This window comes from Myotis lucifugus, unplaced genomic scaffold, assembly GCF_000147115.1.
Source record: "Myotis lucifugus unplaced genomic scaffold, Myoluc2.0 scaffold_290, whole genome shotgun sequence".
Taxonomy (NCBI): Eukaryota; Metazoa; Chordata; class Mammalia; order Chiroptera; family Vespertilionidae; genus Myotis; species Myotis lucifugus.
Genome location: NW_005871338.1, coordinates 509,897 through 527,117, shown reverse-complemented (window position 1 = coordinate 527,117; position 17,221 = coordinate 509,897). Strand labels below are relative to the sequence as shown.

The 17,221-nt window shown below is 40.1% G+C and overlaps 1 protein-coding gene across 1 annotated transcript in view; it reads left to right on the top strand.

Annotated features, from left to right (window-relative positions):
• The window catches only part of DNAH6 (dynein axonemal heavy chain 6), a 225,389-nt gene that overhangs the window by 181,852 nt on the left and 26,316 nt on the right, over positions 1-17,221 (top strand). The window contains 5 exon segments of the mRNA XM_023763522.1: positions 222-357; positions 5,751-5,923; positions 8,497-8,687; positions 13,395-13,555; positions 17,008-17,096. Of these exon segments, the coding sequence (XP_023619290.1) occupies positions 222-357; positions 5,751-5,923; positions 8,497-8,687; positions 13,395-13,555; positions 17,008-17,096 (750 nt within the window).

Below are 17,221 nucleotides of genomic sequence, written 5' to 3'. Positions count from 1 at the left end.
TGCCAACCTAAAAGCTTTCATCAGCTGTACTTCTGCGCAAAGGTCTACAGGTAGAATAGATCCCACACCATTTCTATTTCACCGTAGCTTATTACTTCTCTTCAGTAAATGGTTGTTTTTAACATGCTATTAGAGCTTGATTTTTCACTTAGACAAGGTGAAAGCATATTTTGTGGCTGTCTTTGTGAATCATTACTCATTTTCTTTCTGTCTTATAACAGGAACGCCCACCTAAGCCTGAAATTCCCTGGCTGCTTACTCAGGTGTGGTACTCATGCTATGACTTAGAAGAATCATTTCCAGCTTTTAAAGGACTTAAGAAATTTATGTTGTTACATCCTGTTTGCATAAAATTAGGTATGTAATATGGAAAAAGGATCTGCTATCAGGGTTTGTAAACAGGCTCACCAATCCTAACTTTATCGTCTCTTTTAACCTTTTCTGCAATATCAGTATTTTTCCTCTAGGAAATTTCTTCATTGTTAAGAAATTATTAATTACTTGTTTCCCCAATTTCTTGATTTGAAGGCTTAGCCCATGAATTTTCAATATTTCATATTTACTATTATATCCATTTTAAGAATATATACATTTGCCTCTAAGTGTTGCTTTAGCTGCATCTCTTTTTATTGAAATATAACATGCATATGGAAAAGTGTACCAAATCAAAATTGTACAATTTTTTCATCAAAAACTGACTACACTTAATGGACCAGTACACAAAAATCAAGAACTGGAACAGTCCCAGCCTCCCAAAATCCCCTCATACTCCTTCACAAGACCCCTACCCTTTCCCCAGAGGTAATGACTGCTCTGATTATAACATTCTATATTAATTTTCCTCCACAATTTTTAATATGTACCCCTTTTTAATTCTAAAATTACACTCTTTAATTCTAAAGCATTTAGGATATTTTGGGACTATCTTTTTATTAATAATTTAATTCTATTATAAAAATTACATTCCTAGTCTGCATAAAATTGATTCTTTGTAATTTATTTAGACTTCAGTTTATGTAAAAATATTCCATATGTGACATTTCTTGGATGCAAGACTCCATAAGTTTAGTTAACATCCACCACCAAACATAATTACAGAATTTTTTGTGTGTGATGAGAACTTTTGAGATTTACTCTCTTAGCAACTTGCAAATATACAATACAGTATCATTAACTATAGTCACCATGCTGTACCTTCGGCCCGCAGAACTTACTTGTTTTATAACTGGAAGTTTGTACTTTTTGGCTCCCTTCACCCATTTTGACCACTCATCCACCCCCTCCTCTGGCTACTACCAATCTCTTCTCATATCTATAAGCCTTGCAGCTGGGAGGTTGTTGGTTTGGGGGTTTTTTTAGATTCTATATATAAGTGAGATCATACAGTATTTGTCTATCTCTGGCTGACATTTCACATAGCGTAATATCCTCAAGGTCTATCAAAATTTATTGTGTTTACTTTAGTGATGGTTTTTATATTTGATCTGTCAGTTTCTAAGACAGGTAAATTAAGGTATACCATTATGACTGACAATTTCTCTTTGTAATTCTGGAATTTTTCCCATATTTTGTGAAATTATAGTGCTTAATACAAATAGATTTAGGATTATCATCTTCCTAGTAAATTGTTTCTTTTTTATTAAAGAATATTTCTCTTTATTCTAAATAGTTATATTTGCCTTAAAATATATTTTTAATGTTAACATTACTACAGCAGGTTTCTCTTGGTTGGCATATTATATTCTACACTATTCATTTTCAACTCTTGTGTCATTCTCATGTTTTTGGTGTGTCTTTGGTGGGATTTTGTTGATTTTTTAAAATTTTATCTTTATTGTTTAGAGTATTACAGATGTCCCTCTTTCTCCCTCATTTACCCCTTCATCCTGCTCTCTTCTCATCCCCGGGCCTTCCCTGCACAATTGTCTGTCCATGCGCTATGAATATATGCATAAGTTCATTGGTTGATCTCATCGCACCCACCCCCCTTCCCTCTGAAATACTTCAGTCCATTGCATGCTTCCAGGTCTCTGGATCTTTTTTGTTCATCAGTTTATTTTGTTCATTAGATTCCACATGTAAGAGAGATCATGTGATACTTGTCTTTCTCTGACTGGCTTATTTTGCTTAGCATAATACTCTCCAAGTCCCTCCATTTTCAAAGAGTAAAAGATCCTTTCTTTTACAGCTGTATTATAGTCCATTGTGTAAATGTACCAGTTTTTTAATACATGCATCTACCGATGAGCATTTGGGCTGTTTCCAGATCTTAGCTATTGTAAATAATGCTGCTATTTACATAGAGGTGCATATATTCTTTCTGATTGGTGTTTCTGGCTTGTCAGGATATATTCCTAGAAGTGGGATCACTGGGACAAATAGCAATTCCATTTTTAATTTTTTGAGGAAACTACATACTGTTTTTCATAGTGGTTGTATCAGTCTTCATTCCCACCAACAGAATACAGGGTTCCTTTTTATCCACATCCTCACCAGCATTTGTTATTTACTGATTTATTGATGATATACATTCTGGCAGGTGCAAGGTGATACCTCATTGTCATTTTAATTTTCATCTCTCTGATGATTAGTGATATTGAGCATTTTTTCATATATGTCTTGGCTATTAGTATTCCTCTTTAGAGAAGTGTCTATTCAGGTCTTCTCCCCATATTTTAATTGGATTATCTTCCTTTTGTTGAGTTGTATGAGTACTTTATGTGTTTTGGAAATTAATCCCTTATCAGATGTATCATTGGCAAATATGTTCTCCCATACAGTGGACTCCCTTTTCATTTTGATGCTGTTTTCTTTAGCTCTACAAAAGCTTTTTATTTTTATGTAGTCCTATTTGTTTATTTTTTTCTTTTGTTTCTCTTGTCCTAAGCGATACATCAGTGAAAATTCTGCTCTGTGAGATATCTGATATTTTGTTGCCTACATTTTCTTCTAGGATTTTTATGGTTTCATGACTTACATTTGAGTCTTTTATCCATTTGAGTTTATTCTTGTGTGTGGTATAAGTTGGTGGTCTAGTTTCAGTTTTTTGCATGTACCTGTCCAATTATCCCAACACCATTTATTGAAGAGACTGTCTTTACTCCATTGCATGCTCTTATCTCCATTGTCAAATATTAATTGAACATAAAGTCTTGGGTCAATTTCTGGATTCTCTGTTCTTATCCATTGATCTATATGCCTGTTCTTGTGCCGGTACCAGGCTGTTCTGAGCACAGTGGCTTTGTACTATAACTTGATATCTGGTATTGTGATTCCTCCAACTTTGTTCTTCTTTCTCGAGATTGCTGCAACTATTCAGAGTCTTTTTTGGTTCCATATAAATTTTTGGAGTGTTTGTTCTAGGTCTGTGAAATATGCTGTTGGTATTTTAATAAGGATTGCATTGAATCTGTAGATTGCTTTGAGCAATATGGACATTTTAATGATATTGATTCTACCAATCCATGGTATAGTATATTCTTCTACTTGTTTATATCTTCCTCTGTCTCTTTTTTCAACATTTATAGTTTTCCAAGTACAGGTCTTTTACCTCCTTAGTTAAGTTTATTTCTAAGTATCTTACTTTTTTTGTTTCACTCGTTAGTAGGATTTTGTTTTAGTTTCTCTTTCTGAGAGTTCATTACTAGTGTATAAAAATGCCATAAATTTCTGAGTGTTAGTTTTGTATCCTGCTACATTGCCAACTTCATTTATTAAATCTAGTAGCTTTTTGGTGGAGTCTTTAGGGTTTTCTATGTACAATATCATGTCATCTGCAAATAGTGATAGTTTTACTTCCTCCTTTCCAATTTGGATGCCTTTTATATTTTCTTCGTATCTGATCACTGATTAGGACTTCCAGTCTATGTTGAATAAAAGTGGTGAAAGCAGACAACACTGTCTTGTTCCTGTTCTTTGTGTACCCAGTAATTGTGGTGATTTAAAGTCTACATGGACCAGAATTTCTGGGATCTTAATATGCTTATCTGATTTCTGAATAAAGACTAGAAAAATAAAATGTTCTTCAATAACTACATCAAATAGAAATTATGTTTCTATATTGTGGACCAGTTTAACAAGATAGCTAGCATTAGAGGTAGAACATAAAAAGAAAAAACACTCATAGGAGAAGCCTAGAGATGAACATTTGCAAACAAACCCAAAGCAGAAAGGAATAGATGAAGCCTCATAAACACAGAGGCAAAGAAAGAGAGAAGAGGTTGAAAGGCAAAGTAATTCTGAGAACAACTCATCATGTTTGAATAAAAGGCATTGTGTTACCCTGTCAATTGGGATGAAAATTTCAGCAATTTAAAGCTATTTTCCTGCTCTCATTTGTAAAATTTCAAGATTTATTCTGGAAATCCTACAGGATTGTGAAGGTTTATACATGTGTTATAGTATGGCTTGTGCTCTAAATGTGAACTTTAGATCTTTGTAGGTCAAGTTTAATCATTCCAATGTCATTCTTACTTTCAAAAGCTTCCTAATTGCCTTAATCTTTTGTCTTTGATGGTCTCTAAGTGTTTCATGTCCTATTAGTTGAGTTATCATTTAAAATATGCTGTCTTGTCTTATTAGCCAACGCCTTGGTTGATTGTACAGTAACCTCAAGAAAAGAGAATTCCCTTTGGAATAAATGTTTCCATTACTTGGTTTTTAGAATAATGTAGCCACCTTCAACCAAAGAGCACTTCGGTGTGCTGAATGAACCCTGTGGCCATGGAATTGTCTCATGCCATGGAATTGTCTTTATTCCATAGAGAAACGAGAAGTCTTGAGGTGCACCCTTCTTCAAGGCCATGTTCTTACGTGTCACTAAATTTCTGTCAATAACTCTGATTGCAGTTATTAGGCCCTCAGAGAAAAGCCCCAGGAGACCAGCTGGAGAAAGTGGCTTTATAGCCTGGAATGTAATCCAACTATTCTGCCTAATGTTTGACTGTAGGAATCTGTTTTGTCACTGCTGTGTTGGCTCGCCGAGAGCTCCCAGCATACTGTGCACCTTGTATCAACAGGAATTTCAACACCAATTCTTACTGCATGCTGTAACCATTGCAAGGGTTATAGCACGTGAAATGCAAGTCCATTTCTTATAACTATTCCTAGGGTGAGGGGGAGCAATGTATTAATGCTTATCAGGGCATAAAGTTGTGTAGATTGTCGATTTAGTCATATATTATTTATATTGCTCAAATTATGTAGGCCAGAATTTTTAATTTGCTTCATCTGTCACAGACTAATAATGGTGTATTATTTCCTACCACAATTCTTTTTCTACTTTTTCAAACTCTACCTCCAGCAGTGAGGGATATATTCTTATACTATTATCTGGAACATACAGGTTCATTTTATTGTGCTTTTATTATGAGGTTTGAATTTTACTATAACCTCTTTTGTCCCATTTAATTACATTTGCCTTGAATTCTAACTTGTCCAATGTTACTCTTATCACTTCAGTTTTCTTTTTGTTCACATGTGATTAATGTATTTCTATGCATCCTTTTATTGTAACCTCTCTATTATTTGTTTCGCTTTGCTTTTTGTAAGTAGTTTTCTGTTGAATATTTTCTGATCCAGTTTTAACTTCTTTGCTCTTTAATTAGTCTGGATAGGGGCATATCAGTATATTTACATTCATAGAAAGAATTGATAGTAAATGTAGAGATTTCTAAATTACCAAATATATTTATTTAATTTAAAAGTCAAAACAACTCTAAATAAGGCATATTTTTAAATTATGTTTCCAGGATCTTTTGAGACTTTCATTAACTCACAGGATTTGAAAAACTATCCCACAGTAGGGGAAGAAGAGGAACAACTCCAGAAACAGAAAGTGGAGTTGGAAATGTATGAATCATGGCTTTCAAACTTAAGCTCTTTCCATAAGCTAATTCTTGTTAAATGTTGTAAAGAAGAAAAGGTAAGGTTTTTTTTTTAACTAAAGAACTGTGTTATAACTATTTCTACTAAAGCTCACCAACTAGTTATGATCCATGAACTGATAAGATTTATTTGTTAGCCATGGTAGTGAGACACACATTTGCGGGCTGGCATGTGTCCACATGCACTTCTATTGTACTGCCTCGTCCTCCACCTGAGAATCATAAACCTTACATACCACTGGAGAGACAATTAGCACTAAAGCAAATCAAAAGACAGAAAAACCAAGCTAATTCCACAGGAAACCTTGGCTCTATTGCTTTACCTGATTCATCTCCTTTCTGTATTCCATGCACTTAACCGTGTTCTTGGATATATATGTATTTCTGGATATACATTATGTAGATTAGAGCCTAACCAAGGGTGTGTTTTATACAAACTTATTTCCATGTGTTTAAAATGTTTCATAAAGAAAATCAGTTCACTCACACAGATTGTCAAACTGCAGCGGGAAGGCCGGGGAGGGTTGGGGGGCAGGAGGGAGGGGGTTAAGAGATCAACTGAAGGGCTTGTATGCATGCATATGAGCATAACCAATGGACATAAGACACTGGGGGGTAGGGGAAGCCGGGGTATTGTCAAGGGCGGGGGGAAAAAAAAGGACACATATGTAATACCCTTTGTAATGCTTTAAGCAATAAAAAAATATATATCAAAAAAAAAGAATTTGTTTAGTACTACATATAGGGTTGGGAAAAAGTAGGCTTACAGTTGTGAGTATGTGAAATACAGAGTTTTTTATTTATAAAAAAAAAAATTATCAGTCAGAATTTCAAAAAAAAAAAAAACATAAAGAAAATCAGTTCAGAGACATGAGAAATTGCGCATGTAACCCATAGTGTTTGATTTTTCATTAATAAAGCTATCAGAATCCTAGATTTCTATATAATAGTAATAAAGTGACCTGTTTTCCAGAAAAATATTTCTCCAACTTTTTAAATTCAGGAGCATTTCATGAGCGTGTTACCACTTTTATATTTACACTAGAGACCCGGTGCACAAACTCATGCATGGGTGGGGTCCCTCGGCCTGGTGGGCAATCAGGGCTGATCTGGGCTGACCAGTCGGGGGGAGGGACTGCAGAGGTTGGCTGTCAGAGCGCACTGACCACCAGCGGGCAGCTCCTGTGTTGGTCCCTGGTGGTCAGTGTGCGAAATAACTACCGGCCGGTCATCCAGTTGTCCAGTCATAATGGTCACTTAGGCTCAGATAGATAGATAGATAGATAGATAGATAGATAGATAGATAGGTAATAGCCCTCAATAAATAAATTACTGGTGCTTTGTCTTGTGGTCATTTATTATAAACTTTATGAGCTTTTTTTTTGTCAAAGTAAAAAGCAAATAAATAGCTCATAGCTTTGAAAATATTTTAAATAAAAATAATAAAGAAATGTACTCTGGAATTATACTTAGTCACACAGTGGAACAAACTTCCAGGCCCCTCGGCCCTGTCTCAAAGCTGTCCCTTCTGGGCCACGCCACTTTTACAGTCAGCACCACAATATAGCCACACTTAGGTGGGCAAGCATGTGACTATCTTTTCCCAGTGTGGCCAGATTGGGGTGCCATTCAAATCCAAACAACATGTCTCCCCCCACACCCCCAATAAAAACATGGTAAGACTTGTTTGGACAGGGTGTTGTCAACACCTCATGGAGAGCTAACGTCAAATCCTGCTACTGCCTACAGCTGTGAAAGATGTGGCCTGCTCCACCTTTAAGGCAGCCGTTCACATTGTAGGCATGGCAGGTTAGGTTTGTATATTTATCATGGCAGTTTTGGGGCACAAATATCTCGTAAAAGGACACCTTTTTCTATCTCAAACAAAGACTCCATTTGGGCTCTGGAGAGCCATGGTCTGTAAGAGCAGAAAAGGGTTAAGTTGGCTCGGGGGAGGTCGGTGAAGGGAACACACTGGTGTAGAAAGTGGCCCGGCCAGGGATCTGATCATCAGGGCTGGGGCTGGTTCCTGAGAGAGGTCAGAAGAGGATGATGAGTAGATAAGAAATGAAGATGGTGGACAGCATACGGAGTCAATTCCTCTGAGAAACTGGCTTGTGAACGGGAAGCAAAGGAATGAAATAGTAGCTGGCAGGGCACTGCAATCAAGGGAAGGCTCTCTCGTTTGGCTTTTAAGAATAAGAGACAATGGAGCCTAATTGGATGGTGATAGGGAGATCATGGAGAGCGGGAGAGGTCAATCATGCAGGAGTCAGTGGAAGGACTGAAAGTAAAGTTGCTGAGAATGCAAGAGGGATGGAACAAAAGGAGGAGAGGATGGGGAGACCGCAGGTGTACAGATAGACGTTCCTCTCATGTAATACTTTATCCTGCTCAGTGCAGTCAGGAGAAGCACGGCTGGCAGCAGTTGTGTGGTGTACAAGTTCACCAATTTGATCCACAGGAAGAAATATACCCAATCAAGAGAGAATGAGCTCAAAGGACAGGGCATTGGCCTCTGAGACGCTGAGGGGAAATAGAGTAAAATTATGAAAGATACTCAACCAACACTTTTTTAAATGTGTTTTCTTTTCACCTTTTCACCTTTCAGGTGGTTTTTGCTCTTACAGATTTTGTCATAGAAAATCTTGGGAAACGCTTTATAGAGACGCCGCCTATGGACCTGCCGACTCTGTATCAAGATATGTCCCACAACACTCCCCTCATATTCATCTTAAGCACGGGCTCCGATCCCATGGGTGCATTCCAGAGGTTTGCCCGGGACAGAGGATATTCGGAACGGTAAGGTCTTTTTGTGCAGATTCAGCAACTCATATGAACATCTCCTTGATAAAAGTTTCCCTTGTTGTTCCTTCTATGGAGCATGAATTCCTACATTCAGGTAACCCTTACTAAATAAATTAAGAAACATTAATATTTAGCTAACTATGTTGTTAAAATGGGGTCAAAATCATAAAAGTATATGTAAATTTCATTTGAGAAAGGGAGATGATTTAAAATGTTGAAGTCTGATCATCTAGTGGAATAGTGACTAAAACTTACTTGTTATTTAAGACGTTTTTAATGTAACTGTAAGAGGATTATAGTTTACTCCCCATGCTCAAATGTGCAAAAAAAAAAAAAATCCATAGCTCTTTAGGTTGTATTCTTCTCATCTTTCACATGAGCCTCTACTCCGCTCAGTAACAGGGGCAAGGGGGAAGCTTAAACTTATGCATTAAAAGGACTAAGACCAAGTAAGAAATAGACTACTTGAAGAGGTTAAGGTGATCCCTGTTTATTAGTATCTCTAGCTGTCTACCAGGAAAAAATGTAAATGTTGTCTGCAGAAACACAAAATCTTAGGCACACAATAAAATAAAATCAGGTACATGGAAAGGCCAGAAAAAAATGTTTAAAAACTAAGAAAAACAGCCCTAACCGGTTTGGCTCAGTGGATAGAGCGTCAGCCTGCGGACTGAAAGGTCCCAGGTTCAATTCCAGTCAAGGGCATGTACCTTGGTTGCAGGCACATCCCCAGTAGGGGTTGTGCAGGAGGCAGCTGGTCGATGTTTCTCTCTCACCAATGTTTCTAACTCTCTATCCCTCTCCCTTCCTCTCTGTAAAAATCAATAAAATATATTTTAAAAAAACAAACTAAGAAAAACAATGTGCAATAGGAGCAGAATGCAGGGTGTGCTGATAATGGATACATGCGATAGATTTTTAAATAACATTTAAAATATTCAAAGAAATGAAGGATTGAAAAAATTAGTAGAGAACTGGAATTATTTACAAATGATAGATTGATTTGATGAGTGAAACTAAACAAGGAAGAAGGCAGAAGAGAAAGTAAGAGGCAGATACAGATTAATGGTGGGAATGCAAGATGGTACAGCCACATTGGAAGACAGTTTTGTGTCCTCTTACAAAATGAAACATACTCTTACCATTCTATCTAGCAAGCACACTCCTTGTATTTACCCAAGGAGATAAAAACTATGTGTATGCAAAAACCTGCACCTGGAAGTTCACTGCAGCTTTATTCATAATTACCAAAACTTACAAGCAACCAAGATGTCTTTCAGTAGGTGAATAGGTAAATAAGCTGTGGTACAACCAAATAATGAAATATCACTCAGCACTAAACAGAAAGGTACTATCAAGCCATGAGAAGACACGGAAGAAACTTAAGTGCATATCTGAAAAGGCTACATACTTTATGATTCCAACTACATGTCAATCTGGAAAAAGGCAAAACTATGGAGACAGTAAAAAGAGAACAAAGTGTTTATATCCAATATAAAGAACTCTTAAAAAGAAAAAGGTGATTCACAATAGAAAAAAAAGAGGAGAGCAAGGGGAGACATAAAATGGAATAGCCAAATGGCCAATAAATGAACCTATGAAAGGGGGAAACAATTTAAACCTCAATGAGATACCACTATACATTCATCAGGTGTCAGCAAGGACATGGAGAAGCAAGTACTCTCACCTGCTGCTGGGAGAAGTGTGGAATGGTGGCATCACTTTGGAAAATAGTTTGATACTATAAAAAAAGTTAAACATTACACATATTCTGTCAAACAGCAGTTCCACTCCTAGGAATGTAGACAACAAAATGGAGTGCACATGTATACCAAAAGACATGTACAAGAATGTTTATTGAAGCATTGTATGTCATAGTCAAAAGCCATAAATGATCCAAATGTCCTTCAAGAGCAAAATGGATAAAAAGTGGAATATTGTATAGCAATAAAAAGGAATGAACATCATGACACACAATAATATAAATTAATCCAAAAATATTGTTGATTGAAATGGGCCAAATATAAAAAAATATGATTCCACTGATATAAAATTCAAAAACAGGCAAAATTGACCCATGGTGTTAGAATTCAAAATACCCTTTGAGAATGAAGAGGATACTGATTGAAAGGGTGATGGTAATGTCCATTATTTTGTCCTAAGTGGTGATACATGAGTATATTCACCTTGGGGGAATTCATTAAGCCATGTATTAATGATTTGTACTATTTGTATACTAAGATATCCTATCTAATAAAAGAGAAACATGGTAATTAGCCATACGGCCACTACCCTTCCCATTGGCTAATCAGGGAGATATGCAAATTAACTGCCAGCCAAGATGGCGGCCGGCAGCCAGGCAGCTTAAAGCTAATAGGAGGCTTGCTTGCTTCAGTGACGGAGGACTCCAACGTTCCCCGCCTGCCACTGCCGGCCTCTGAGCTTGCAGTTTGAAACATTGTAACAAATATAGAAGCTAAACAAAACCCCAGTAACCTGTTTTCAGTCAGCCGGGATCTCAGAGCTGGAGTCGCAACAAAGTTTCAAATACAGAAGGTAAACAAAGGCCAGAAACCTGCTTTCAGCAGCCGAGCTTCAGAGAGAAAGCCAGCTCTCAGCTCCAGTGACAGCCATAGAAGGTAAATAAATGCCAGAATTTAAAAAAAGAAAAAAAGGAGAGGTTTGGAGCTTCAGTCGCCCACCAGCCTGAAAACAGCCCTCAGCCCCTCACCCAGACTGGCCAGGCACCCCAGTGGGGACCCCCACCCTGAAGCAACAAGATGGCGGCTAATTTGCATACTGAAGGCAGGCGGCAGCAGGCAAGGCTGTCTGCGGTCTGGGACCCGGATCTGTGACCCTGCCAGGCGGGGAGCAGTGCTTGAGGCTGTCCATGGTCTGGGACCTGGATCCATGTCCTTGCGAGTGGTGTGGCAGTGCTTGAGGCTGTCCGTGGTCCTGGGACCCGGATCCGTGACCTGGTGGACAGGGGGGCAGCACGGGAGGCTGTCTGGAGTCCAGGACCCGAATCTGTGACCCTGCCGGTTGGGGGTCAGTGTTTGAGGCTGTCCACGGGACCAAGACACGGATCTGTGACCCTGCCAGGCGGGGGGCAGCGCTTGAGGCTGTGCACGGTCCCGGGACTCGGATCCGTGACCCTTCACAGTGGGGAGGCAGCCATGAGCGCCCAGGAGTGACTGCGCAAGATCCTCCTCCTGGCCCAGAAGGTGCAGGATCGCAGGGACAGCCACCATGGCGGGCCAGACGTCCTCCTGGCCACACCACGGGGGTTTGTGGATCTGCAAAGCCAGAGGCCTGTGGTGTGCACATACCCACCTGGCTTGCGAACATCCCCCAGCACACTGTCACCCTCCCACGCCTGCAACAGTTGCAAACCAAGGCGTACACAAGTTCCCCCCGCCTCTCCACCGCACTTCCATCAACCCGGCATGCCTAACACCCCCACAGGATGTGCACACATCCCCTCTGATGCACTCACATCCTTTGGAGAGTGTCTGGGTGTTCTGGGTGCTGAGAGTGGGCGCCTGTGAGATGACAGTGAGAGGGCGGAGTGGTGATGCCCTGTTCCCACGGAGGCCAGTGCAGCTACGAGATCACCTCTGAGGGGTTAATGCAGGTGCTGAGGCAGGAGCAGGTGCAGACAGACACACCTGGAGGGCGCGGGCGGCCCTCTCTGAGGTGCCTTCGGTCAGCGTTCAAGATCAAGAGCCCAGAGGCAGAGAGGAATTCCGTCCTCTCAGTGAAACAGTGGGATAGTCGGGGCGACTGTAGAGGAGGAATGTGCACTTTGGGTGCCAGCACCCATGAGCGAAGGCTGCCCTGACTGAGCCTTGCTTGCTTGGGGCCTAGCTCACTCCTGCCGGGCAGCGGGTGACAGGACAGGACATGCTTTTCCGAATTAATGAGAGAAAACATTGATTCTCCTGCTGCCCAGGAAGGTGGAAAGTGAAGTGGGGAGACGTGGGGAATGAGCAAGGTTCCCTGTCTGGGGGTTCCAAATCTGCTGTTGGTTTCTTTCACTGCTGACTAGAGATATACAGGGTGTCCCCCCAAAATATATCCCTGAGGGGTCTCAGATTGGAGAGGGCGAAGGCCAGACTGAGGGGCCCCTTCTCCTCCCCCCCCCCCACCCCAGTGCACGAATTTCGTGCACTGGGCTACTAGTATATATATATATATACATATATATGTATATATGTATATGTGTATATATATGTATATATATGTATATATGTATATATATACATTAAGATATATTTATATACTAAGATATATAGATATATATATATGTATATTAGACTTCAGTTTTTTAAAGTTTTTAAAAACTGACCTATAAGCTTGGAAGTCTGAGTAGTGAATACCTTTGGGAAGAAGGAGGGGAAAACGATTGGTTGGAAAGGGGCACAGAAGAGATGTGCCCAGGGTGTTGGCAAAGTTCTCTTCTCAACCACAGATGTTCATTTGCAATAGTTCATAGAGCTGTGTATTTGTTCTTTGCACTTTCCCATATGTTATAGTAAAAATGTTTTTTAAAAAACAAGAAAATAAGAAAAAACATTTGTACGCCTATCAGAATGAGGATGTTAAATGTGTGCTTATTCTAGGCAAAAGTCTACTATATTTAAATGTCTTAATGATTTCGTTGCTTAAAAAACAGCATTTCGTTGTTGTTGTTCAACTCAGGGTGCAATCCATTTCACTGGGGCAAGGACAAGGACCCATTGCTGAAAAAATGATCAAAGATGCTATGAAAACAGGAAACTGGGTATTTTTGCAAAACTGCCATCTTGCTGTTTCTTGGATGTTGGCAATGGAAGAGCTCATTAAAACCTTCACAGACCCAAGTATGTCGAACACATATCATTTGCATAATAATACCATTTTATGTAGCCTTTCTTGTTGAATTGATTCCTTATAATAATTCTTTATTGTAGGGATTGTGTTTCCCATAGTAGAGAGAAGAAATTTGAGATCTACAGAGCTTTAGTTAAGTTATACAACCCAGATTCGAAAAAGATCTTTAGACACCAAGTTGAGGTGGATCACCCACTGGATCATTTCTTTTTCTTTTTTTATATTTTATTGATTTCAGAGAGGAAGGGGGAGAGAGAAAGAGATAGAAATATCAATGATAAGAGAGATCATTGATCGGCTATCTCCTGCACGCCCCCTACTGGGGATCGAGCCCACACCCAGGCATGTGCCCTTGGTCAAAATCGAACCCAGGACCTTTCAGCCTGCAGGCAGACACTCTATCCACTCAGCTAGGGCGCCCACTGGATCACTTCTGTCTCACATTGCCGTCTATGGGAAGCCATTCGAATTCAAAGTAGATTACATGTAAGCATAATAAAACAAAAAAGAAAAATGACTTTAGGACAACGAAGGAAAATAAATCTTTCCCTATAGAAGGAGAGAAGTTAAGGAACAGAGTTGAAATGACCACCACTTCCCTTAACAGTAGCTTTTTACTGCTTTGTATTCTAACTGCCATATCACCACTTCCTTTCCCACTCAAGAAAGTATAATGGGCCGCAGAGAAATAAGAAGTGGAGTTAGAATCTACTCATTTTAAAATGCTGGTGTGGAAATAATGGAAACCCTAGGAACTGTATCTATCGCAGGTAATAAACACGGTGAGCCCCGCTCCGCCAGGAGGCCCTGGGAGAGAACCACCAACCTAGAGTATCCAGAGCCCTCCTCTCGGGTCTTCCTTTTTGTCTTGACTGCAGAAAGCTTTCTGGGAAGGTGAGAGCTGTGCAGCTGGTCTTACAAGTAACTTTTCTTAAATGCTCCCTATTAAGGTGAAGAGCTGCTCCTTTGCAGTGGCCAGCCTGCACGGGTTACCAGGCCACACGAGCAAGGGCTTTGCAGCCTTCCCCTAAGGCCCCTGGCTTCCCGGGTTCCGGGGCCCTGCCTTCTGCAGGCTGCTTCTAAGGAGGCTAAGGAGTGATTTGCACCTACCATCCAGAATCCCCCACTCTTTTGTAGTGCAGATGAGAGGTGGCCTGCTTCCTGTGGCTTAATTCCATTTAAATGATTAAAGAAAAAAGACAAGAATGTCTTCACTGTGGTTTAGGGATCCCAATGGTTAGGATTATAATTCAGGAGCAATGCTAGGGAAGACATCTACAGGTAACTTGCTGCAGAAGTTCAACATGAACCTTCAGAATATGGAGACCGGGTTCAGCTTGCGGGAGACCCGTACACGAGCATGCGCCAGTTCTTCAGGGAGGCTGGGAGGCCTTGGAAGCTGGAAGTTCTTAGAGGGGTTTAAGTGATTGCATCTCACTAACGCTTCAGTGAATAGAAAAATCCTCTTCTGGCCCTTGTTGCAGTCATTTATTAACTTAACCACCTGAGTTCCGATGTTTAACTTGAACCAGTATAAAATAAAATACATTCAGGTAGTAAGCTGAAAAGAAAAAGTGGAAGGGAAAGAGGGAGAGGAGAGAAGGGAGGGAAGGGAAGGAGGGAAGGGAAGGGGAAGGGAGGGGAGGAGGGGAGGGAAGGGAAGAAGGAAAGCTCTGGACTTGAAAGTTTAAGATCCAAGTGGTAGAGTTCTGCCCCACCACTTCTTGACTGTGCTTATTACATCTCTGCTTTGGGCCTCAGTTTCCCCAGCTATCAAATGATCGCCTCATATCATTGGTAGAACTCCCATACTAAGATGACATCTAAGGTTTCATTCCAGCTCTAAATAAACTTCTATGATGTCTGTGAAAGTTAAGATTCTTGATGCATTAGCAATTATAAGGGGGCCATTTGGCGGGGGGCGGGGCGGGGATCACACTTCTCTAAACCTGGCCTTTTTTATTCTTCAGATTCTTGGGTTAGCGAACTCATTAGCCCTAAGACATTGGTTGATGTTTGGCTTCTATGCCTAATAGTTTCTACCTGCAAGTAATTTTAGTGTTGCTCTAGAGTTGTGCTAGAACTGCCTTTTAATTTTGGCTATTTAAAGTAGCTCATTAAGTTAGCTCAAACTAAGAAAAATAAATTCAACTTTGATCTGCAGTCATTCATTCAGTAAAATTTGAGAACCTACTATGGGCCATGCACTGTTCTGAATGCTTAAGGCAGCGGTTCTCAACCTGTGGGTCGCGACCCCTTTGGCAGTTGAACGACCCTTTCACAGGGATCGCCTAAGACCATCCTGCATATCAGACATTTACATTATGATTCATAACAGTAGCAACATTACAGTTATGAAGTAGCAACGAAAATAATTTTATGGGTGGGTCACAACATGAGGAACTGTATTTAAAGGGCCAGAAGGTTGAGAACCACTGGCTTAAGGTATAGTGGTGAACAAAACAACCACAGATACCTGCCCTCATCAAGCTTATATTCTAGTGAGGGGAGACAGACGGTAAATAAACCATCTGATAAGTAATTTATAAAACAGAATGTGGTCAGTGCTTTGGACAAAATTAAAAGGAGAGTAAGGAGGATGAGAAAGGTCAGGATGGAGTGCGGGTGGGGCGGAAGGTAGGTCGCAATTTTAAATGGTGTGGCCCGGGAAGACCTCTTAGAGAAGGTGACACTTGTTTAAGACGTGAAGAAAGTGAGGGAATCAAAGGAAAAACCTTCCAGGCAGAAGGAACAGACAGTGCAGAGACCCAGGGCGGGAGCAAGCCTGGCCCGCTGGAGGAACACCACAGTACAAAAAGCAATGCCAAGAGAGTCATCTGTGGGTGATTCCTGTGTTTTCCTGTGATGCGGATGGTGATTTTTCCAACGTTGCTTTGGCCTTTTTAACCTAGAATGGAACTCATTCTTTCTTAGCTCAGAAAGTGTATTCAGTTAACCTCTTGATGTTACCCTTGACGTCTCTCCATATCCCTGCTCCCTTGGTTCCCTTTGCAACTTCTCTGCGGAAGAGAGAAACTCCTTTCTTCTCCGTAGGCTTTCTGATCACTCTTGTGCAGTTTGCCTTAAGTCAAATGGTTAAGAAAAAAAAAACACTTCATAAGCATAAATGCACTGCCGGTAACCAGCCTCTTTTTCAATTGAAAATTTCCTCCATTTCAGAGGGAAGGGCCTGAACATCTCCATGAAGTATTGAAAATTAACATGTCTCTAATGTCTTTACTCAAATGTGCCAGACTCTCCTGTATGAAGATTTCTGTAAAGATTCCCTGAGAACATTTTACAACACCCTTATCAGAGATAAACTAGTCTTTAAACAGAGCTTACAGCATTTTTTTGCTACCCTATAATAATTACTGCTTCTAGTAGAGTGTTACTAAGAGTTAAGTGTTTTCCTTTTCATTGTTGTCTTTGTTTTAAACAGATATTACTATCAAGGAGAGTTTCCGGCTTTTTTTAAGTTCCATGCCTAGTAATACATTTCCTGTCACAGTTCTTCAAAATTCTGTCAAGGTAATGGATGCGCCTTCACCTTGGTAAAGGTGGTTGGAGTGATGTGAAGTGACTGGCCTCACAGTGTTCTCTCAGGGGGGTCCAGGGAGCTCAGGCCCCCGTGCAGGACCGTGTCAAAGTCTATA